General features: G+C 43.7%; 1 protein-coding gene across 4 annotated transcripts in view; it reads right to left on the bottom strand.

Annotated features, from left to right (window-relative positions):
• The window catches only part of LOC124047014 (zinc finger protein 385B-like), a 188,228-nt gene that overhangs the window by 66,770 nt on the left and 95,244 nt on the right, over positions 1-26,214 (bottom strand). Inside the window, exon 1 of one of the 4 annotated variants that reach the window (XM_046367767.1) lies at positions 18,042-18,269. The exons of 2 other annotated variants lie outside the window; for them this stretch is intronic. In XM_046367767.1, the coding sequence (XP_046223723.1) occupies positions 18,042-18,060 (19 nt within the window). In that variant the 5' untranslated portion in view covers positions 18,061-18,269. Of the gene's footprint in view, positions 1-16,345; positions 16,409-18,041; positions 18,270-26,214 lie in introns of those variants that run through there. One more of the 4 variants, XM_046367765.1, reaches the window with a different exon arrangement.

The following is a 26,214-nucleotide window of genomic DNA, read 5'->3' as shown; positions in this document are numbered from 1 at the left end:
CCATGGATTACCACTATAGGCTCTGGGCCATGGATTACCACTATAGGCTCCGGGCCATGGATCATCACTGGAGGCTTCGTGCCATGGATTACCACTATAGGCTCCGGGCCATGGATCATCACTGGAGGCTTTGTGCCATGGATCATCACTGGAGGCTCCGGGCCATGGATCATCACTGGAGGATTCGTGCCATGGATTATCACTAGAGGCTTTGTGCCATGGATCATCACTACAGGCTCCGGGCCATGGTTCACTGGAGGCTTCGTGCCATGGATCATCACTGGAGGCTTCGGACCATGGATCATCACTGGAGGTTTCGTGCGTGGAGCCGGAACAGGTCTCACCGGACTTAGGATACGTACTGGAAGCCTGGTGTGGGAACCTATATATATATATGCCATTTAGCAGACGCTTTTATCCAAAGCGACTTACAGTCATGTGTGCATACATTCTACGTATGGGTGGTCCCGGGGATCGAACCCACTACCCTGGCGTTACAAGCGCCATGCTCTACCAACTGAGCTACAGGACCACCACAACACGTCCTGGATACCCACTTTAGCTCAATGAGTGTGGAGAGCTGGCAGGGAACGCACTGGGCTATGAAGGCGCACTGGAGGCATAGTGCGTAGAGCCGGCGTAGGATATGCTGGGCAGTGGAGGCGCACCGGAGGACTGGAGCTGGCCCAATGTGTCCTGGCTGAATACCCCCTGTAGCACGGCAAGTGCGGGAAGCTGGCACAGGCCGCACTGGGTTGTGCTGGCGAACTCTTCCCTCGGTGGCGGTTCCGGTTCGGGATGTAGCCCTCGCTCTCTACGCTGATTGGCCAGTCTCCCTGTGTGTGTCCCCCCCCCCTCTCGTGCTCGCTTTGTTGTTTTAACTCCTTGTATCGCCGCCGTTCCACTTTCGCTGCCTCCATCTCCTCCTTTGGATGGCGATACTCCCCGGCCCTTGTCCAGGGTCCTTCTCCCTCCAGGATTTCCTCCCAGGTCCAGTCCTCCTGACCACGCTGCTTGGTCCGTTGGTGGTGGGATCTTCTGTAAAGTCTGTCGTTAAATGAAGACCAAGGTGCAGCGTGGTAGGCATACATTTTCTTTTAGTTTTAAATGCTTCACCAAAAACAATAAACAACTCAACGAACGTAAAGCTAGGAGTGCAAACACATGCAACAACCAAAGACAAGATCCCACAACAGAAGGTGGGAAAAAGGGCTGCCTAAGTATGATCCCCAATCAGAGACAACGATAGACAGCTGCCTCTGATTGGGAACCATACTAGGTCTACAAAGAAAACGAAAACATAGATATACAAAAACTAGAGTACCCACCCTAGTCACACCCTGACCTAACCAAAATATAGAGAATAAACAGGGATCTCTAAGGTCAGGGTGTGACATTCAGATGCTGGTTAAAATGGCTAAGATATGACCAGGGTTTAGGCTATAAAACAGTTCAGTTCATCCACATAAATGAAGAACATAATACTAGGCACATACTCAGCCTGTCTGGGTCTGTAACAAAATACATGTCTGTGTCCCAAAATATCAGCTGTCCATTCCTGCCTCCCTACCGGCTAACAAGATATTAGACAGTCCTCTTTAGGCATCTCTATGATTATTACAAGGCTATGAAATGATCCAACTATTTATTATTCCAGACGAGAGGACAGACAGTGTAGTTATTAAGATGTCTAGGAGGAGGATGAACATTCATTGCATACATCCCAAATGGCACCCGAATTCCAAGTGAGCTACTTTTGACTTGAGCTCTTTGGGCCATGGTCAAAAGTAGTGCACTATAAAGGGCATGGGTGCCGTTTGGGAAACAGCCATTGCTTCAGCCATGCACCAAACATTTCAGGAAGAAAATCTAATAACAGACCAAATTCAATTTAAATGCAGATTTGAGAAGTCCCAGTCATGGCTATATACTGTACCTCGGGGTCTGAGGTAGTTAAAACAAGTTGGATCTTTGCGCTTTTGAACTCAATTTATTTGCAAACGCAGTTTGTGTTCTCTCTGAAGAAAATCACCTGATCAGCAGGGAAAATGACATTACAGCTGAAAATAAGTTAATGTCCTTATACAGCACAGCAACACAAACAGTTGGTGATGTCCTGGACTGATGATGAATAAATAAAGGTAGATTTTGATTAGGATATTAGAGACGAGGTTTCTTACAATGAACTCATAAGATAACGAATGATGGAGAGGGAGAGAGGACGAGGGAACGATGGAGAGAGAGATAACCAAACACATACTGGCTTAATCCGCCATTAAAACAGGCATAGAGAATCCTACAGTCTAAGAGAAATGTGTGATTTGTCCTATAATGTCAACCACATGTAACCACAGGGACAGCTCTCCACTAAAGATAATCCAGTGCATTTGCATGTAGGTTCCATAGGGACCACAGGAACAAGTGAGCCACTGACTGAATCACAACCGCAACTCTCCGCTACCGCACAGCAAGCGGTACCGGAGCCCCAAGTCTAGGACCAAAAGGCTCCTTAACAGTTTCTACCCCCAAGCCATAAGACTGCTGAACAATTAAACTACTCAAATGGCCACCCGGACTATTTACATTGACCCCCCGCCACACTCTATTTCTTGAACTGCATTGTTAGTTAAGGGCTTGTAAGTAAGAATTTCATTGTAAGGTCTACACCTTTTGTATTTGGCGCATGTCACAAATACAATTTGATTTGATTTGAATTGACATTACTAATCAGATCTTTAAAAACATGTTTTTTTTTACTGCTTCCAAAAATGTTACTTTTAAAAGGACGTGAACAAGAATGTTTTTCAACATGGTAAGCTAGGATATGTTATAATATGCCTCTGCTGCCACATTTAGTAACAGTGGAGCACATAAATGATATAATTCACTACAGTCTACTCTAAATGGGTTATGCATACACATGTCAAACATTACTGACAGAAGATGATATTGAGAGTCTAGTGTACTTAAGCCTCTGTGTAGGTTTAAGGTTGAGTGTCAGTTAAAAATACTAAAGAGGTTCTGTCGTGTACTATACAGTACAGAGTAGAGTAGGCGTATGTTACATACTGTTTCTGAGTTGGAATGAGGTCACACACTGGCATTTGTTCATTGGATCCAGGGATGTGTCCCAAATGGCACCCTATTCCCTATGTAGTACACTACTTTTGACCAGGGCCCATAGGGCTACATAGGGACGCAGGCTATGTCTATGGACATTACGGGGAACTGAGCACCTATTATACAACCAGTTGTGTTTTCATCACACTATCTGAGTGGGTGGCCGATCTGTCTCTGTCTCTCTCAATGTGTGTGTACAGTGATTCACAAGGTGTGTGACTCAATCCTGTTGCATTTGGGTGTGGGAGAAAGAAGGAGGAGGAGTAAGGAGGAGTAAGGAGGAGCAAGGAGGAGAAGAAGGAGGTGGTGGAGTGCACTGGGGTGTACAGTACATGTTTGCAAAACATCCTGGAATGGAATCAGAACATATTTCCAACATAAAATAAAATAACTACAGGAGGGCTTCCTTCCAAGGAGTCACAGAGAGCATTTCTCTGTTATTATGGGCCTTCTGGGAGGGCAATGTCTGTGAGAACAGCAGCCAGAGCCCTTCGGTAATCCATCAGGTTTTCTGTGTACCTGTGAAGTCTACTAGTGCTAAGACACCAGGGGGTGAGCAACCACTAGCAGCCGTTAGGCTACAGATCCTTGCTGGAATGTGAATGCAAGAGAACATGAAGCACTGCTATGGTTTCCTGAGGAGTGTGGAGATTCCCCTGGACTATTGAAGAGAACAGCAATATGTCAGATTGCAATGTGTTGTTGTTGCAAATCACAAGAGAGACAAAGAAAGAAAAATGACACCACTCAATCTCACAACTTCCCTTCGCTCTGTGTGATAAAATCTCTAATGTGTAAATGCCTGAAAAAGGAAATGGAATGTATGAAGAATCAGATAATTGTGAGTTAATAACAGAATTAATGTGATCATGTGACTGAACTGTAATTGTTTGTGGGATTCAAGATCGGGTTAGCCCACTGATCTAAAACCATCTACTAAGATCTCAAGTCAGTAGAACAGTCTCTTTGTTATCATATACTGCCTAGTACTTTGTAATTCAGTAACACTTAACATTGTGTAACACTGTATGGGACCTGGTACTGCACATGACCACTACATGAGAGCCTGTACTGTACCTCAGTTCTGAGAGTACTTTTACATGCACTGTATATCGTTTTACAATGAAACTGTATGTGAATATGGCTTGTCTGATCAAGGTACGTTTTTCCGCTGAGAAAGAGTGATGTTATATTAGTGGTGTTGTCACAGCCGTCGTTCAAGGAAGACCAAGGTGCAGCGTGGTGAGCATTTTCTTTATTTGTTAAAATGTCGCCAACAAAACAAGAAATAACAAAAACGACCGTGAAGCTTATGAGGGCCATAGTGCCCCTAACAAAGACAACTTCCCACAATGACAAAAGGGAAAAAGGCTGCCTATTTATGATTCCAAATCAGAGACAACGACAGACAGCTGTCTCTGATTGAGAAACATTCCTGGCCAAAACATAGAAATACAAAAACATAGAAAACAGAACATAGAATGCCCACCCAAATCACACCCTGACCAAACCAAATAGAGACATAAAATGGCTCCTTAAGGTCAGGGCGTGACAGGTGTACCTGAGTTTTTGCTGTTGTCAATAAATTCATATCATATTACGTTGTTCCTTGTTGTGCAAATTATTGTTGTTTTAGCTCTATTGTTTCCATGTAGACTTAGGAACAGAAAGAGGGGGGGACCTCTGTCACACACACTCACATCCCCCTCCAGACATCCCCCTCTCACACTACATAAAACAAAAAGCTTATTCTCTAATTAACACACATACACACAGAAACTGTAGAGCATCATTCATCCCCTAAGCTCTGAAAGCTGATTCTCTAGCCTCCCCACAGCCCAGATCTTGTTTGTAAAAGAAAGACTAATGTTTACTGAAACACCGCCAGTGGCACTGGCACACATATCTAGAATCCCTGGAAGTCCCATCAAAATGCTCCAGCTGTAGGCAGTCGGCACCAAATTGTATTTTACAAGATGCTATTGCAAGCCGTTTTAGGCTAGAGCTGCATCCCAAATGTCCTGTGTCGCTCAGTTGGTAGCGCATGGTGCTTGCAACGCCAGGGTTGTGGGTTCCATTCCCATGGGATGGGGGACCAGTACGAAAAAAAGGACACTACATGGCCAAAAGTAAGTGTACACCCCTTCAAATTAGGCTATTCATTGCTGACAGGTATATAATCAAGCACACAGTCATGGAATCTCCATAGACAAACATTGGCAGTAGAATAGCCTTACTGAAGAGCTCAATGACTTTCAACGTGGCACCGTCATAGGATGCCACCTTTCCAATACATCAGTTCATCAAATTTCTACCCTGTTAGAGCTGCCCTGGTCAACTGTAAGTGCTGTATTTGTGAAGTGGAAATGTCTAGGAGCAACAACGGCTCAGCCACGAAGTGGTAGGCCACACAAGCTCACAGAATGGGAGTGCTTTAAGTGAGAAAAAATTGTCTGTCCTCGGTTGCAACACTACTGTGTTCCAAACTGCTTCTGGAAGCAATGTCAACACAAGAACTGTTCATCGGGAGCTTCATGAAATGGGTTTCCATGACTGAGAAGCCGCACACAAACCTAAGATTGCAATGCCAAGCGTCAGCTGGAGTGGCGTATAGTTCGCCGCCATTGGACTCTGGAGCAGTGGAAATGCATTCTCCGGAGTGATAAATGATGCTTCACCATCTGGAAGTCTGACGGACCAATCTGGGTTTGGCAGATACCAGGAGAACACTACCTGCCTGAATGCATAGTGCCAGCTGTAAAGTTTGGTGGACGAGGAATAATGGTCTGGGGCTATTTTTCATGGTTGGGGCTTGGGCCCTTAGTTCCAGTGAAGGGAAATCTTAACGCAACAGCATAAAATGACATTCCAAACAATTCTGTGCTTCCAAATTTGTGGCAACAGTTTGGGCAAGGCCCTTCCTGTTTCAGCATGACAATGTCATTGTGCACAAAACGAGGTCCATACAGAAATGGTTTGTCGAGATCGAGATGGAAGAACTTGACTAGCTTGCACAGAGCCCTGATCTCAACCCCATCGGACATCTTTGGGATGAATTGGAACGCCAACTATTAGCCAGACCTAATCGCCCAACATCAGTGCTCAACCTCACTAATGCTCTTGTTACTGAATGGAATCAAAATGGCACTTTTACTGAAACGTTGATTAATGTGCACTGTCCCTGTAAAAAAAAAAAAAAACTCAATGTTCCAACATCTAGTGGAAAGCCTTCCCAGAAGAGGGGAAGCTGTTATAGCAACAAAGGGGGTGACCAACTCCATATTAATGGCCATGATTTAGGAATGAGATGTTAGATTAGCAGGTTTATTTGACCTTTATTTAACTAGGCAAGTCAGTTAAGAACAAATTCTTATTTTCAATGACGGCCTACTGGGGAACAGTGCCTTGTTCAGGGGCAGAACGACAGATTTTTACCTTGTCAGCTCGGGGATTCGATCTTGCAACCTTTCAGTTACAAGTCGAACGCTCTAACCTACCACCCCGCCCCGGTGTCCACATACTTTTGGTCATGTAGCGTATGAATAATGCACTAACTACTGTAAGTCGCTCTGGATGAGAGCGTCTGCTAAATTATATATGTGTAAATAGTGCACTACTTTTGACCAGAGCGCTACGCACTATATAGGAAATAGGATTTGGGACACACCTAGGCACATCGTTTTCCACAGTCTCCCAGTGCGTGGGCTTTGTGTATTAAGTGGCTGTGCCTCAGCCTCCTCTAAATGTACTTACCTCTGCTACTTACCTCTTATTCAACCCTAACGGACATTATCATTCAGCCCACTGGTGAAATTCATAGTTGATGTAATAATGTAGTTCACAAAGTCTGTCTAGGGGATTGTCTGTCTAGGGGATTGTCTGTCTAGGGGATTGTCTGTCTAGGGGATTGTCTGTCTAGGGGATTGTCTGTCTAGGGGATTGTCTGTCTAGGGGATTGTCTGTCTAGGGGATTGTCTGTCTAGGGGATTGTCTGTCTAGGGGATTGTTATCTAGGGGATTGTCTGTCTAGGGGATTGTCTGTCTAGGGGATTGTCTGTCTAGGGGATTGTCTGTCTAGGGGATTGTTATCTAGGGGATTGTCTGTCTAGGGGATTGTCTGTCTAGGGGATTGTTATCTAGCTTTCAGTGATCTCTCACATATCTGGTTCATAGCAGGTACAAGTGGGTTGTGAAGTATTAGCAACGTGGTCCTGTCTGGCACAGTTAGTAGAGCTTGGCACTTACAATGCCAAGTGTCCTGGGATCGATTCCCGCTGGGGCCACCATGTGAAAATGGATGAACTGTGAGTCTCTTTGTATAAAAGTGTCTGCTAAATGGCATACAATAATGAAATAGCAATGTAATAATATTGGATTTATAGAGTGCATTACAAAACTCTCAATGCGCATAATACAATACTAATATATGGTGTTGTATTTAATTCTGTGTGCATTATGCTGTCATTATTTGAAAGATAATTACAATGTCATCCCAGCGGGAGGAGAGGAGCAGTTTATGGAGGCTACAGTATAATTAGAGATAAGAGATAAAGACTGGAGAGGAAGGGGACGGCAGGCAGTGACCACTGTGATTTCTGCTGAGCTTTGTGGTTCACCATCACTGCTGCAAACACCATTGTACTCAACACAAACAAGACACACAGATCATGGCTAGCGCTTATGATGTTACTTGCATAGAAAACATTGTGCAACATACAGTATTTGTAATGTACCATCTATTCTACACAGAGCTGCTCAATTCTGATTCATGCTACCTCCCACATTACAAAAAAATGATTTGTTATAGGAGCAACTTCATTACTACATTTTTCTAATGAAGCAGGCAAAGTCAAAGCTGGGTTAGCAGAAGTAGGCCTACATGTTTAGTCTGTCTCTTATCTAAATCCCTGTTGATTGTTGGCAAGCAGACCAGACACAGAGAAAGAGAGACAGAGAGAGACAGAGAGAGAGAGAGGGAGAGAGAGAGAGAGAGAGAGAGAGAGAGAGAGAGAGAGAGAGAGAGAGAGAGAGAGAGAGAGAGAGAGAGAGAGAGAGAGAGAGAGAGAGAGAGAGAGAGAGAGAGAGAGAGAGAGAAAAGAGAGAGAGAGAGAGAGAGAGAGAAAGACAGAGAGAAAGAGAGAGACCGAGAGAGAGAAGGATGGAGAGAGAGAGACAGTGAGAGAGACACAGAGAGAGACATAGAGAGAGAGATACAGAGAGAGACATAGAGAGAGAGACATAGAGAGAAAGAGACAGAGAAAGAGAGAAAGAGACAGTGAGAGAGAGAGATACAGAGAGAGAGAGAGACAGAGAGAGAGAGATACAGAGAGAGACATAGAGAGAGAGAAAGAGACAGAGAGAGAGAGAAAGAGACAGTGAGAGAAAGAGATACAGAGAGAGAGAGACAGAGAGAGAGAGAGAGATAGGGAGAAAGAGACAGAGAGAGAGAGAAAGAGACAGTGAGAGAGAGAGACAGAGAGAGAGAGAGACAGGGAGAGAGAGAGATACAGAGAGAGACATAGAGAGAGAGAAAGAGACAGAGAGAGAGAAAGAGACAGTGAGAGAAAGAGATACAGAGAGAGAGAGACAGAGAGAGAGAGAGAGAGATAGGGAGAAAGAGACAGAGAGAGAGAGAAAGAGACAGTGAGAGAGAGAGACAGAGAGAGAGAGACAGGGAGAAAGCCCCCATCCATAATACATGTACTCACCATGCAGTGTATGAGACGTTCAACCAGAGCTAGTCAATATTTGATGAGATATACACGGGAAATTATAAAACTTGATTATGCAAATGTTCATTCAATGAAAACCCATTACCTGGCCACTTGAATAATGATGGAACAGGCAGGCTGTCCCTTTAAACTTTAATTATGTATATGCAGCACGATGAGAGCGAGAGAGTGAGAGAGAGACAGGGCGAGACAGAGGGAGAGAGAAAGAGAGAGAGGGAGAGAGAAAGAGAGAAAGGGAGAGAGAAAGAGAGAGAGACAGGGCGAGACAAGAGGGAGAGAGAAAGAGAGAGAGAGAGAGAAAGAGGGAGAGAGAAAGAGAGAGAGAAAGAGGGAGAGAGAAAAAGAGAGAGGGGGAGAGAGAAGGCGAGAGAGCGAGAGCGTGGTTGGCTCTGTCTGGGAGTATCTTCAGACGGGGTAACAGTGCCCCCAGACCCCCCCTGTTTCAGGTAGTCTATGTGCCGGAGGGCTAGCGTCAGTCTATCCTATCTGGTGTAATTATCCTGTATTATCTGGTGTCCCTCTAATTCTCCCATCTCTCTCTCACACTCTCCCCTCCCGGAGGACCTGAGCCCTAGGACCATGCCTCAGGACTACCTGGCCTGACGACTCCTGGCTGTCCCCGTCCCCAGTGCACCTGGTTATGCTGTGAATGAAATTTTATTGGTCACATACACATGGCTTGCAGAAGTTAAGGCGAGTGCAGTGAAATGCTTGCTGATCCAGTTTCTGCTGTTCTGCCTGCAGCTATGGAACCTTGACCTGTTCACCGGACCTGCTGTTTTCAACCCTCTTTCTTCAACTCCCTCTCTCTCCCTCCCTCTTTACCGTATCTGCTGTCTCGACCTCTGAATGCTCGGCAATGAAAAGCCAACTGACATTTAATCCTGAGGTGCTGACCTGTTGCACCCTCCGCAACCACTGTGATTATTATTTGACCCTGCTGGTCATCTATGAACATCTTGAAGAACGATCTGGCTTTAATGGCCATGTACTCTAATAATCCCCACCCTGAACGGCCAGAAGAGGACTGGCCTCCCCTCAGAGCCTGGTTCTTCTCTAGCTTTCTTCGTAGGTTCCTGCCTTTCTAGGGAGTTTTTCCTAGTCACATTGCTTCTACATCGGCATTGCTTGCTCTTTGGTGTTTTAGTCTGGGTTTCTGTATAAGCACTTTGTGACATCTGCTGATGTAAAATGGGCTTTATAAATAAATGTGATTGAAATTGATTGAGAGAGAGAGAGAAAGAAAGTGTGAAAGAGAGGGAGAAGGGTCAGAGAGACAGATACCTATTTCACACAGAATTAAGTATGTTACCTGTATAATATTTATATGATCCCCTTTGAAACAGTCACGTTGCGTAGCCGGCACAAGGGGTGAGAGAAAAATAAAAAACTACTTTGACCCTGTGTTTGTGACAGTTGTCATGGCAACCGGACAGCGACAAGTTCTAAATTCCTCTGACACCGTTTTTATGTTTGTTTTTTTTGTACAAAAAATGTAGTGGGTAGCTATGCTAAGAGGAGTCTTGCTGAGTCTTTATGTTGCTCTTACTGTTTAATTAAGTAAGTTAAAGCCCTAAGAATGGAGGTTGATTAGCCTCCAATGGTGTTCTCCACAGAGAGAGAGAGAGAGAGAGAGAGAGAGAGAGAGAGAGAGAGAGAGAGAGAGAGAGAGAGAGAGAGAGAGAGAGAGAGAGAGAGAGAGAGAGAGAGACAAAGACACACAGAGAGAGAGACAGACACAGAGAAAGAGAGAGCGAGAGAGAGAGAGAGAGAGAGAGAGATAGAGAGAGAGAGAGATAATGACAGAGAGAGAGAGAGATAGCTCCCTGCAGGCAGACAGACAGCCAGCCTCAGAGCAGAGCACTTCACAGCTGAGCTGAAGGAAACAGGTCTCAGGAGAAGCCTGATGGAACGTTAAGCCAGCTTCTAATTTACTCTCTAAATGTGCTTTTCCCACAAGTTCATCCTCTATTTCAGATAGGCTGCATAATGATCGTTTCATTATAGAAGTTAAAACTCCTCAGAGAGAGGTTTTCGAGGATGGGCTATTAGTATAATCGCATCAATAGGGGGTTTAGAGAAAGCAGCTTGCTATACATACCCCACTTCATAGTCATCGAGCCACAGAGGCTTTACGTCTGAAATGTCACACCACCCGATGATCAATGGCCTCTTCAAATGCCTTTATGCCTTCTAGCAGCATGGTACCAGACTGTCATGTGAAATGTTTAATACAATGTCAAACAACTCACACCCAAATCCACCAAGGAACAGAGTGGGAGTAAGAGTACTTTGTTCAGTCCTCTTCGTGGCAGAAACAGCTATGAAATGAATTAACAGTAGAAAGGTCGAAGGACCCCACTTTGAGCAATTGAGGAGTGTGATCATGGCGCCCGAAGGACAAGGCTGCCATTTTACAATCCCGTAACCCATTGTGCTATTGTGTGTGTTTTTTCGCGTTATTTGTAACTTATTTTGTACATAATGTTTCTGCCACCGTGTATTATGACCGAAAAGAGTTTCTTGAAATCAGGGCAGCGATTACTGGAGGAATTCTTCTTCTTCAACAAGTCTGATGGGAAGGATTTACTCCAGACACCTGACAAGGCCCTCATCCCTGTCAAAGATGGAGGTATTGTGGGTAACGGTCCAGGTGACTTGTAAGGATCCGTCGCCGAGAGGGTAATCTACCTTTACCGTCGTTCCTAGTAGCCAACTTACAATCAATTGATAATAAAATAGACGACTTAAGCACGTACATCCTACCAACGGGACATTAAAAACTGTAATTTCACAGATTTGTGGCTGAACGACGAAATTATTAACATACAGCTGGCGGGTTTAAAGCTTTTGCGGCAGGATAGACCAGTGGCCCCTGGTAACACAAGGGGCGCCGGCCTAAGCATATTTGTAGTCTCAAGGTTTTGCTCGCCTGAGGTACAGTAACTCATGATAAGCTATAGACCACACTATTTACCAAGATAGTTTACATCTATATTTTTCAGAGCTGTCTATATACCACCGCAGACTGATGCTGGCACTAAGACCGCACTCAATAAGCTGTATACGGCCATAAGCAAATAGGAAAACGCTCATCCAGAGGCAACGCTCCTAGTGGCCGGGGACTTTAATGCAGGAAAACTCAAATCAGTTTTGCCTAATTTCAATCAGCATGTCAAATGTGCAACAAGAGGGGGAAAAAACTCTAGACCACCTTTACTCCACACACAGAGATGCGTACAAAGCTCTCCCTCGCCCTCCATTTGGCAAATTGGACCATAATTCTATACAAGCAAAAACTAAAGCAGGAGGCACCAGTGACTCGGTCAATAAGAAAGTGGTAAGATGAAGCAGATGCTAAGCAAACTGGAATATGTTCCGGGATTCTTCCGATGGCATTGAGGAGTAAACCACATCAGTCACTGGCTTCATCAATAAGTGCATCGATGACATCGTCCCCACAGTGATCGTACGTACATACCCCAACCAGAAGCCATGGATTACAGGCAACATCCACACTGAGCTAAAGGCTAGAGCTGCCACTTTCAAGGAGCGGGACTCTAACCCGGAAGCCTACAAGAAATCCCGCTATGCCCTCCGACGAACCATCAAACAGGCAAAGTGCCAATACAGGACTGAGATTGAAACACACTACACCGGTTCCGACGCTCGGCGGATGTGGCAGGGCTTGCAAACTATTACAGACTACAAAGGGAAGCATAGCCACGAGCTGCCCAGTGACATGAACCTACCAGGCGAGCTAAATAACTTATATACTCGCTTTGAGGAAAGTAACACTGAAACATGCATGAAAGCACCAGCTGTTCCGGATGACTGCGGGATCACACTCTCCACATCCAATGTGAGTAAGACCTTTAAACAGGTCAACATTCACAAGGCCGCAGGGCCATATGGATTACCAGGACATGTACTCCGAGCATGCGCTGACCAACTGGCAAGTGTCTTCACTGACATTTTCAACCTGTCCCTGACCGAGTCTGTAATACCAACATGTTTCAAGCAGACCCGCATAGTCCCTGTGCCAATGAACACTAAGATAATCTGCCTAAATGACTACCGACCGGTAGCACTCATGTCTGCATCCATGAAGTGCTTTGAAAGGCTGGTCATGGCTCACATCAACACCATAATCCCAGGAACCCTAGACCCACTCCAATTTGCATACTGCCCCAACAGATCCACAGATGATGCAATCTCTATTGCACTCAACAATGCCCTTTCCCATCTGGACCAAAGGAACACATATGTGAGAATGCTATTCATTGACTACAGCTCAGCGTTCAACACAATAGTGCTCTCAAAGCTCAACACTAAGCTAAGGACCCTGGGACTAAACACCTCCCTCTGCCCCTATAAGAATGTGTTCTTAACTGACTTGCCTGGTTAAATAAAGGTAAAATTTAAAAAATGTGGTAAGGGTAGGAAACAACACATCCGCCACGCTGATCCTCAAACGGGGGCCCCTCAGGGGTGCATGCTCAGTCCCCTCCTGTACTTCATGGCCAGGCACGACTCCAACACCATCATTAAGTTTGCTGATGACACAACAGTGGTAGGTCTGATCACCGACAACGATGAGGTCAGAGACCTGGTCGTTTGGTGCCAGGACAACAACTTCTCCCTCAACGTGATCAAGACAAAGGAGATGATTGTGAACTACAAGAAAAGGAGGACCGAGCACGTCCCATTCTCATTTACGGGGATGTAGTGGAACAGGTTGAGAGGTTCAAGTGCCTTGGTGTCCACATCACCAACAAACTATCATTGTCCAAACACACTACGACAGTCGTGAAAAGGGCACGACAAAACCTATTCCCCCTCAGGAGACTGAAAAGATGGGTCCTCAGATCCTCAAGAGGTTCTACAGCTGCACCATCAAGAGCATCCTGATTGGTTGCATCACTCCCTGGTCTTGCAACTGCTCGGCCTCCGACCACAAGGCACTACAGAGGGTAGTGCGTATGGCCCAGTACATCACTGGGGCCAAGCTTCCTGCCATCCAGAACCTCTATATCAGGAGGTGTCAGAGGAAGGCCCTAAAGATTTGTCAAAGACTCCAGCCACCCTATTCATAGACTGTTCTCTCTGCTACCGGCAAGTGGTACTGGAGCTCTAAGTCGAGGTCCAAAAGGCTTCTTTACAGCTTCTACCTCCAAGCCATAAGACTCCTGAACAGCTAATCAAAGGGTTACCCAGACCCCTCTTTTACGCTGCTGCTACTCTCTGTTTATTATCTATGCATAGTCACTTTAACTCTGCCTACATGTACATATTACTTCAATTACCTCGACTTACTGGTGGCACCGCACATTGACTCTGTACCGGTACCCCCTGTATCTAGCCTCACTATTGTTATTTTTACTGCTGCTCTTTAATTACCTGTTATTTTTATTTCGTATTCTTATTCATATTTTTTTAAACTGCATTGTTGGTTAGTGGCTCGTAGGTAAGCATTTCACTGTAAGGTGACTGTGACTGTGTAACTTTACTGAATGGACCCATCAGTCTTATCTTTGATATCTTTATTATTATAGTAGTAAATACACAGAAAATTATATTAACCATTCCTTGTGCCAATAGTAGATGTTGAGCACTAATCTAAAACCTGTGGTGGAAAAAGTACCCAATTGTCATACTTGAGTAAAAGTAAAGAAACCTTAGTAGAAAATGACTCAAGTTAAAGTGAAAGTCATCCAGTAAAATACTACTTGAGTAAAAGTCTAAAAGTACTTGGTTTAAATATACTTAAGTATCAAAAGTAAAAGTATAAATAATTTCAAATAACTTATATTAAGCAAACCAAATTTTACGGTTAGCCAGGGGCACACTACAACACTCATACATCATTTACAAATTAAGCATTTGTGTTTAGTGAGTCCACCAGATCAGAGGCAGTAGGGATGACCAGTGATGTTCTCTTGATAAGTGTGTGGATTAGACAATTTTCCTGTCCTGCTAAGAATTCAAAATGTAACTAGTACTTTTGGGTGTCAGGGAAAATGTATGGAGTAAAAAGTACATTATTTTATTTAGGAATGTAGTGTAGTAAAAGTAAAAGTTGTCAAAAAAGACGAATATAAAGGTAAATTACAGATACCCCAAAAAACAATGTAAGTTGTACTTTAAAGTATTTTTACTTAGGTACTTTACACCACTGCCTAAAACTAGATTTAATGTTGAATCAAGGATAGCACATCAAGTGGGGAGCCTTCTATTTTCAATGTTTCATTGAGGAGCCCACATCCCAAATAGTAGCTTTTCTTTACAGCTCTTTCATAAAATCATAAAACAGCAATAAACAGTTATTATCTGTTTCAAGCATCTGTTAATTAAACTACAATCATCATAATAAATATTATATCGGAGAAGAAAAGATACTGTTACATATTGTAACAACCACCCAGATATATTCACCTTTCAGGCTTGTCAAAACACTTACACACAGAGCAATCAAATGATCCAGATAAAATGAAGGAGATAAAACACACACACACACACACACACACACACTCACTCACTCACTCACTCACTCACTCACTCACTCACTCACTCACTCACTCACTCACTCACTCACTCACTCACTCACTCACTCACTCACTCACTCACTCACTCACTCACTCACTCACACACACACACACACACACACACACACACACACACACACACACACACACACACACACACACACACACACACACACCTTTTCCTTCCTGTCAAGTCAACCCCCTACAGATTTCAAGCTAGTTCTATCTTTATGGAGATGCACTTGATACACACACAAGTGACACACACACACACACACACACACACACACACACACACACACACACACACACACACACACACACACACACACACACACACACACACACACACACACACACACACACACACACACACACACACACACACACACACACACACACACTCAAAAGTGCATGCGCAAGCGCACAGACACAGAGGCACACACATACACACACACACACACACACAGAAACACAAACGTACGCACACACACAAACACACACAGGGTGGCAGGGTAGCCTAGTGGTTAGAGCGTTGGACTTGTAACTGGAAGGTTGCAAGTTCAAACCCCTGAGCTGACAAGGTAGAAATCTCATTCTGCCCCTGAACAGGCAGTTAACCCACTGTTCCAAGGCCGTCATTGAAAATAAGAATTTGTTCTTAACTGACTTGCCTAGTTAAATAAAGGTAAAAAATGTACGCACACACACACATACTGCTGGAACATAGAGAACACTCTATTTTACAGCATTAAAATACAATTTTAACCAGTGATTTCTAAGTAACTACCTTGTCAATAGCGGGCTGTAAAAATGGTTACCAAACACCAAATATCTCAGAGGACTGGTGTGCAGCATAAGTAATATAAGCAGTTTGAGCAGGTTGCATGCGGTGAAAAAGCAGTAGAAAGGATCAAGTCCAGCCATGGATAAATCCCTACTACTCACCCAGAAACATGATAACTGAACCATGGACATGTAATTTCATCTCCTGGACTATAGACAGCTGCCAGAGAGTCCCTTAGTAAAAGCACTCAGTTGACCTGTCCTCCTGGTGATCTGATTTGCTGCCCACCCTGTTTGTGGTGTGACTGACTGACTGCAGATTGACGGAGAGAGGGATGTCGGAGAGATGGAGGGGGGAGGGATGTGGTGTGGGTAGCATGAAAACAGAGATAGATCTTTGACTGGAGGAAGAGGAGGTGCCCACGAAGAGTAAAAGAGAAGAAGAGGTAGAGAGAGAGAGAGAGACTGAGAGAGAGAGAGACTGACTCTCTCTCTCTCTCTCTTGTCGCCAGGCAGCTGCAACCCCCCACAATGCCTGTCAACCCAAACCGAGTCACAAATCTAGGTCAGGCTAACTAACACTCGTTCTGGATGAGGAAACAACCAAAAACGCCAAGCTTGAATCGAGCCGATCAAATCCTCCTTATTTTATCGTCATCAGCATGGGATACCCCAGTCTGGTTAGTCTGAATCAATCCATTTCACAAGGCAGCCTTGTTGCTGTGCTGGCTGTGATTCAGGATTCAGGCAGAAGGAGTCTCCAAATCAGCCTCCAGTGATTGATGAGGACCAGTGTAACAATGTTAAAGGACAGGGGATAGTGTCAGGAGCCTACTAGTGATTACCACGTACAGAAAGAGAGAGAGAGAGGGGGAGAGAGAGGGGGGGGGAGAAAGAGAGAAAGAGAGAAAGAAGAGAGAGAGAGAGGGAGAGAGCGAGAAAGAGAAAGAGAAAGAGAAAGAGAGAAAGGAGAGAGATGCACGTCACATAAACTTGAAAGTATTCTTACTTAACACTTGGTGAGAGGAGTTAACATTTTAAGTTCACGGGAGAGAAGGAGAAAGAGAGAAGAGAGATAGAAGAGAGAGATGGAGATGCCTAGTCTGACCAAGTTTCACAGGAAGGGGTATAAAGGACAGAAGTAAACTTCATTCCACGTTTGAACTTCACACACTGAGAGATTGTAACATAATATCATGTCATCGGCTGTGTTGTAATATGAAGTAGTCCCTCGTGGGCAGCTCTCAGTAACGTAGCTCCATCAGTCCAGTCGGGTAGAAAAACACAAATTCACTGTGACTTTATTATATTGTATCTTAAGGGAACATTTATCAAGTGCACACTTGCATCACTTGAATTCACAAAAGAGCACCGACGGAAAGACAGGGATGGATGGAGGGAGGAAGGAAGGAATGAGGGAAGGAGGGGAGGGAAGGAGGAATGAATGAGGGAAGGAGGGGAGGGAGGTCACGCATGTCTGCATGTTTTCTGTATTTCTGTATGTGATGTATTTCCTAAAACTGAAAGGCAATTAAGATTGTGTTACCTGACAAAAACCCTCCTGGCTCGTGAAAAACACAAGATGCACAAGATCCAAGAATACAACAGCAGCACATGGTGTGTAAAGCCTAGAGTTTAGAATGAGCAGATAGAAAGCAGCTGGTTTCCAAGAGTCAGGACTGCCTCATCTTTCCCATCAGTCACTACAGCAGACAGCAGAAGTGGGAACACTAAATGTGAGGACAGGGTACTAGAGAAGAAGAAAGAGGACACTCCACCAAAAATAGCAGAACGCTGAAGCGAACAAAATAACATAATCAACACACTTTCACTGGTAATTAAAAGCATTTTGACTTACTGTAGGCTTGATTGTTCATATTCCCTGACTGAACACTCTGGTTGGCTGCACTCTCAGATATCCTGATCTGGCAAAGGATTTGTGGAAGAGTTGATCTGTAGCTACTCCGCCATCAACAATGGTGTTGATTTCTCTCTCATCACAAACTATATTTCTGTCTATTTCCCCAGAGAGGTGATTCAGAGAAAGGCAATTCCCTTATATTCTGCTGGTGGATCCAGCAGGATATCAGCCCCTGATCAGTCAAAATTTTGTGCACTGCGATCTGTGTTTTGCCCTGCCCAAATACCTGGATTTAAATACTATTTGAAATCTTTGAGTGTTTGATCTATCCTGCCTCAAATGCCAGATGGCTTATGCTTAAGTTATGCATTTTTCTGACCATTCCATTGGCTCCATTGTGCTCGACAAGCTCAACAAAAGACAGATAAAGTATTTGAAATGATGTTTAATACTATTTGAATCCGGGCTCGTTCAGCCAAATGTGTTACACATGTCTCAGTAAAGGTCATTATGGGTTTTGACTGGTATTCCCCCCAACCTGCTGACATGACTGATGTTCTGGGGACAGTGTCGCCTACTACTCAGCGGCCCAAGCTTGTCCCCCTCTCTGGTTACAGCTGGCTGAAAGGCGCACGCACGCACGCACGCACGCACGCACGCACGCACGCACGCACACACACACACACACACACACACACACACACACACACACACACACACACACACACACACTAGATTAGTAGACGCACTGACGGGGAACATCGGCCTAACCTTTCTCCCTTTACAACAAGATGCAAAGCTAAGCGCGGAACTATTAAAATATCTCTGGATTCCTTCCATCTGCCTATAAAATGTATGCTTCCTCGCGTTCCCACACTGTCTGACACGGCGTCTTACATTTCACAGGATCGCGTCTTGAGTTTCCTATGAAAGAGTCAAAAACTCTCCACACCACAATACCGAGACACTAGAAAAGCACACTGCCACCGTAACTAAGTTCATTTCACCTAGTTAACATTACTGAATTAGTTTAAGTTAATTTAACACCAGCTGAGTGAGGAGACTTCACTTTGCTCAGTTGTCATTGTGTAGCTTGCCTTGGATAATATAGTATGTGTGAACACTGAGGAATCCCAGTTAATAACTGTTGGGGACTATAAGCAACCCAACACTAGTTTACGTTTTTTCCCCAGTTTCTTCAGGTTCTTTCTCTCAAATCTTTAGTGTTTTTTTTTACCACAAAATTGGATGTTCTAAGTCCACAGCAATGCATAAAATGCACCAGGAGACTACTTTTGAGGTCTGGAAAAAAAAAGGATTCTTGGGTGCAGTTACCCTTTAATGCAAGTGCACACCAGCGGTTTGAGCTGTGTTTCTGTTGCACTCATGTGATTGCAGAGGTTGCAAAACAAATGGCCACTGGATTGATGCAAATAATCATGAGATCATTCTGCCAGGAAGGCATAGGCTACTTTGAAGAAGGTAACCAGAAAAAGGTTATCATTAGCATCATCGCTAACAGCTTCACAGGGCATTCCTGTGCCGTTTCACAATCTGCAGGAAAATACAAATCACAGATGAATTTTGTTCATGTCTAATGATTAACTTGGGCACACTAATGCGTTTTCTCATGAGTTCATTACATTTAGTTGATTTTCTACTAAGTTCACTAAAAACATTTATATTGGTGAGTTCTATTTTAATGTCTAGGTTCCGTGATTCCATCCGTGTTCTCCGCAACGCAGATTTTAAAGAGCCCTAGATCAGATCAACACTGTAGACTCTCTGGCAACCTGCCATATGTCTAGTAAAAGAGACAGGCACATAAAAGCTGGATTGAATTGATATCACACCATATCAGATCAGCCTCCAAGATACTCTCACTTGTCCAACACATGGTACTGCAGGCGTTTGCTTCTCAAATCTTAAGAACCATAAACTATATCTGACATGTGAGAAGTGTCATACAAACTGTGAGTATCTCCTGCCTGCAGTATCCAATTAGGGAGCTTTATACACTGTTTTATACAGTGAATAATATTGCTCTGATATCACTTAATCTATTATACACACAATCAGAATATTATCTGTTCATTGGTTTTTTGATTAGGTTTAATATTCTTAATACCTTGTAGACTGACAAATGAAGTATCTCCGGCTGTGTCCTAAAAGACACCATATTCCTTACACGGTGCCTATTGGGCACTGGTCAAAAGTAGTGCACGACATATGGAATACTGTAGAGTGTCATTTGGGACACAACCTCCATGTTTACAAATAAAAGCCAGTCACGCATGACTGAGTTTAGAGGCAATTTGGAACCGATTAAAGATAGCTAAAGCAAGATTGATAACACGCTAACAGCACTGTCTGACTACTGTGTGAAATCATATCATGTGGCACCCTATTCCCTTCATAGAGCACTACTTTTGACCAGGACCCATAAGGCGCTTGTCAAAAGTTGTGCACTATATGGGGAATCGGGTGCCATTTTGGGACAGAGGCTCGATCTGCCTAACCCATTTCCTTAGGGTGTAGAAACACACAGAGTACTTAATAATAATAATAATAATAATAATAATAATATGTGCCATTTAGCAGACGCTTTTATCCAAAGCGACTTACAGTCATGTGTGCATACATTCTACGTATGGGTGGTCCCGGGGACCGAACCCACTACCCTGGCGTTACAAGCGCCATGCTCTACCAACTGAGCTACAGAAGGACTTCAGTAAGTACTTAAGACAAATGCTTTTAAAAGTCTATTTGTCAATAGGAAGCGTATAACAATTTAACCATTTTACAGGTTATATATTTGGTCATTCGACACTGGCATTATAATTCCTCTTGAAAGGGGTTACACATCTACCACACATTGCACTGCATGTAGTTTTATTTCAGTCCAGCATTTCACTTAAGGGTATAAAGGACTTTACGTAAAAAGGTTTTATGTAATAAAAACCTAGCTGCATGTCACTGTCAAGGTATTTTACTGTACAGTAGAACTGCTTCTCTCCATCCACATTAGCACATGCCGATAGGACACCAATCCTTCTAACATTTAGGGGGATAGCAGCACAGACCCAGACACTTCTCCAAGTGTTGGCTCTCACAGGCTTCTTCCACACATTAATGTAGACAGTCTATCTCTCTCGCAAATTAATCTTCCTTAATTTGACTGCTATCTACTCTTTTCACAGTCCTTCCTTCTCTCCGGCTCTCTCTTGCACCCTCCTTAGTTTCTTAATCTATTTTATTTTTAATTTCTCTCTCCTTCTCGCTCCCTCCCTCACCCCTGTCTAACACTTGCTCACACCCTGACACTTCTCAACATTTGAATCCAAGGGGGTTCAATTACTAATTGGTCAACAAACTTCTCATCTCAAGTCAATTTGTAGCCAGTGGCTAGCCCCTGACTGTGTGTGAGAGAGCTCCTTTTCCTGCTGAGCATGGTCCGCTCATATTACCAAGCGGAGTATTGACATGTGTCATGGCGGTGGACATCCAAGCCCCTGTCACCTGCTGCTGATTGGGATGATCACCAGTGTCAGGTGAAGCACAACTGCATAATCCTGCTATGATTTCCTGATTCGTAATACAATACACTCAAAAAGACACACACACACACGCACGAACACACGCACACACACCACCTCCAACTGCAACAGCATGAAGCCATTTAGACTGCTGGGGATTTGGGGGTAAGGGACAGAGAGGGAGAGGGAGAGGGAGAGGGAGAGGGAGAGGGAGAGGGAGAGGGAGAGGGAGATACAATATATCTGATCTTTATTCTAAGACTATATCGTACATTGACATACATTGTCATATACTGTATCAGTCAAAAGTAACACTGACACATTCAAGGGGTTTTCTTTATTTTTTCTATTTTCTACATTGTAGAATAATAGTGAAGACATCAAAACTATGAAATAGCACATGGAATCATGTAGTAATCAAAAAAGTGTTAAACAAATAAAAATATATTTTATATTTGAGATTCTTCAAAGTAGCCACCCTTTGCCTTGGTGACAGCTCTGCACACTCTTGGCATTCTCTCAACCAGCTTCATGAGAGTCACCTAGAATGCATTTCAATTAACAGGTGTGCCTTGTTAAAAGTTCATTTGCAGAATTTATTTCCTTCTTAATACATTTGAGCCAATCAGTTGTGTTGTGACAAGGTAGGGTTGGTATACAGAAGATAGTCCTATTTGGAAAATACCAAGTCGTCATTATGGCAAGAACAGCTCAAATAAGCAAAGAGAAACATTCCTTTAAGAGTTGAATGTCAGTCATTCCGGAAAATGTTAAGAACTTTGAAAGTTTCTTCAAGTGCAGTTGCAAAAACTCTCAAACTCTATGATGAAACTGGCTCTCAGTAGGACCGCCACAGGAAAGGAAGACCCAGGGATACCTCTGCTGCAGAGGTTAAGTTCATTACAAGCCTCAGAAATTGCAGCCCAAATAAATGCTTCACAGTGTTCAAGTAACAGACACATCTCAAAATCAACTGTTCAGAGGAGACTGAGTGAATCAGGGCTTTGTGGTTGAATTGCTGCAAAGAAACCACTACTAAAGGACACCAATAAGAAGAAGAGACTTGCTTGGGCCAAGAAACACGAGCAATGGACATTAGACTGATGGAAATCTGTCCCTTGGTCTGATGAGACCCAATTTGAGATTTTTGGTTCCAACCACTGTGTGTTTACGAGACGCAAAGTAGCTGAACGGATGATCTCCGCATGTGTGGTTCCCACTGTGAAGCATGGAGGAGGAGGTGTGATGATGTGGGGATGCTTTGCTGGTGACACTGTCTGTGATTTATTTAGAATTCAAGGCACACTTAACCAGCATGGCTACCGTAGCATTCTGCAGCAATACACCACCCCATCTGGTTTGCGCTTAGTGGGACTATCATTTGTTTTTCAGGAAAATGATGGAAAACACACCTCCAAGCTTTAAGATGGCGCCGGAGAAGAAGGCTGACGTTCCTAAACAATTTATTTGTTTCTTTGCATTGTTTGTAACATATCTTTTTATTTATTTTGTACATAAAGTTGCTGCTACCGTCTCTTATGACTGAAAATAACTTCTGGACATCATAACTGCGATTACTCACCACGAACTGGCAGAATCCTTTTTTTCATTTAACGAGTCTGACGAGCCCAACGTGAATGACACGTAATTTTCATGAAGAGAAGGTGGAGAAAAAGGGTCCGGAGGGCTGGCTGCCTTCTGAGAATTAATAGGCGATCGAAAAAAAAACCCACTGCCTTCCATTCTGCTAGCAAACGTGCAATCTTTGAAAAATAAAATCGATGATCTATGAGGAAGATTAAACTACCAACGGGACATTCAAAACTGTAATATAGTATGCTTCATGGAGTCTTTTCTGAACGACGACATTATCAACATCGGGCTGGCTGGTTATACGCTGTACCGGCAGGATAGAACAGTGGCGTCTGGTAAGACAAGGGGTGGCGTACTATGAATTTTTGTAAATAACAGCTGGTGCACGATATCTAAGGAAGTCTCGAGGTTCTCATGATAAGCTGTAGACCGCACTATCTACCTAGAGAGTATTCATCTGTATTTTTCGTAACTGTCTACATACCACCACAGACTGCTACTGGCACTAAGACCGCACTCAATGAGCTGTATTCCGCCATAAGCAAACAGGAAAAAGCTCACTCAGAGGCGGCACTCTTAGTGGCCGGGGACTTTAATGCAGGGAAACTTAAATCCGCCTTACCAAATTTCTATCAGCATGTTAAATGCACAACCGGAGGGAAAAAACAATGGACCACCTTCACTCCACACAAATCGGAGGGCCTGTTGTCCGGACCTCTTGCAGTCTCTATGGGGGTGCCACAGGGTTCAATTCCCGGACCGACTCTTTTCTCTGTATATATCAATAATGTCGCTCTGCTGAGGATGATTCTCTGATCCACCTCTACACAGACAACACCATTCTGTATACTTCTGGCCCTTCTTTGGACACTGTCTTAACAAACCTCCAGGGCACGACAAAGCCTATTCCCCCTCAGAAGACTGAAAATATTTGGCATGGGTCCTCAGATCCTCAAAAGGTTCTACAGCTGCACCATCGAGAGTATCCTGACGGGTTGCATCCCTGCTCGGCATCTGACCATAAGGCACTACAGAGGGTAGTGCGTAGTACATCACTGGGCCAAGCTTCCTGACATCCAGGACCTATATACTAGGCGGTTTCAGAGGAAGGACCCCCCCATTGACCCCCATTTGTTTTTACACTTCTACTACTCGCTATCTATTATCTATGCATAGTCACTTCACAAATTATTAACCTCTACCCCCGCACATTTACCCAGTATCGGTGCCCCTTGTATATAAGCCTCATTGTTATTATGTAATTTTCTTGTGTCACTTTTTGAATCGATTTTTTTACTTTAATTAATTTAGTAAATATTTTCACTCTATTTGTGAACTGCATTTCACTGTAAGGTCTACACCTGTTGTATTCGACGCATGTGACAAACAAAATTGGATTTGAATAGAGGGGGGAATGACAGCAGACAGCAGGGCTCAGGGTTGAGGGAGCATATGAGAGGAAGTCAAAAGCATCATCTCTGTTCCGAGTCCTGACTATGGTTCCATTCTAAACGGAATCCTATTCCCTATATAGTTCACTACTTTTGACCAGAGGTTGGTCCCTGGTCAAAAGTAGTGCACTATAATAAGGTGCCCTTTGGAACGCAACCTATATAAGCCTGCCCTGCATGGACATAATGTAGAGCTATTGTGGCTCGTTTAACTTCAATCTGCCCTGGCACTGGCTGACAAATGGAGCCGTCACTTCCCATCTGGGGCCTCTAGCTCACCTCCTGCTGTCCTGGCTGTCCTAAACACTGCCAGTCCTCTGTGCAGAGGAGAAAAGAGCACTACGTTCACTTCCCATGTTAAACTAAGGTCCCCATAAGTCAAACGTCTCCATAAAACATGCACAGTCTGGCGTCACCCTCCTAGGACTACTGGGACAATAGCGGACACATTTCCTGGTACCTCTCCATCCATTCTCAGTACAACTGTAATATCTTTCTACTGTATCTGAATAAAACAACCTCCTAAAACAGAGAGAGACTGGGTATGGTACGATCAGTCACCTACTGTACTAGGGCGACACACACACATTATTTCATGAACTGTCTCTATCCATACCCAGTCCAACTGTAAAAGCTCTCTCTCTGTCTGATACAGGTGGTCTGTCTATCTACCCTATCTGGACATCAGCAGTAAAGCAAACAGTTAGAGTCAGCAGTTTGAAGCCAGCAGGAAATTCAAAGTATGAGTCCAACTGGGGATACTTGGAAGAACAATATTACTGAGCATAATGACCAGTGGTGAAAACTGTTGCAGTAAATGATTGGGTCTGTAACTTAAAACCTCTTAATGATCCGCCCCTTTTTTTCAATTTTCACCTTTAAATTTAAAAATATATATATTTCACCTTTATTTAACCATGTAAGCTAGTTGAGAACAAGTTCTCATTTTCAACTGCGACCTGGCCACCTAAAATCACATACCCAAATCTAACTGCCTGTAGCTCAGGACCTGAAGCAAGGATATGCATATTCTTAATACCATTTGAAAGGAAACACTTTGAATTTCGTGGAAATGTGAAATTAATGTCGGAAAATATAACACATTAGATCTGTTGAAAAATAATACAAAGAAGATACCAACTTGTTTTGTACCATCATCTTTGAAATGCAAGAGAAAGGCCATGATGTATTATTCCAGCCCAGGCTCAATTTAGATTGTGGCCACTAGATGGCAGTCGTGTATGTGCAAAGTTTTAGACTGATCCAATGAACCATTGCATTTCTGTTCAAAATGTTGTATCAAGACTGCCAAAATGTCCCTAATTGGAATATTAATAACTTTCAAGTTCATAACTGTGCACTCTCCTCAAACAATAGCCTGGTATTCTTTCACTGTAATGGCTTCTGTAAATTGGACAGTGCCGTTAGATTAACAAGAATGTAAGCTTTCTGCCAATATCAGATATGTCTATGTCCCGGGAAATGTTCTTGTTACTTACAACCTCATGCTAATCGCATTAGCACACATTAGCTCAGCCGTCCCGTGGGAGGGAGACCAATCGGTAGAGATCCTTAAGATGATTTATTAAT

The sequence above is a fragment of the Oncorhynchus gorbuscha genome, linkage group LG01 (genome assembly GCF_021184085.1).
Source record: "Oncorhynchus gorbuscha isolate QuinsamMale2020 ecotype Even-year linkage group LG01, OgorEven_v1.0, whole genome shotgun sequence".
Classification (NCBI taxonomy): Eukaryota; Metazoa; Chordata; class Actinopteri; order Salmoniformes; family Salmonidae; genus Oncorhynchus; species Oncorhynchus gorbuscha.
Note: the sequence above shows the minus strand (reverse complement) of the source record. Positions and strands in the feature narration are given on the sequence as shown.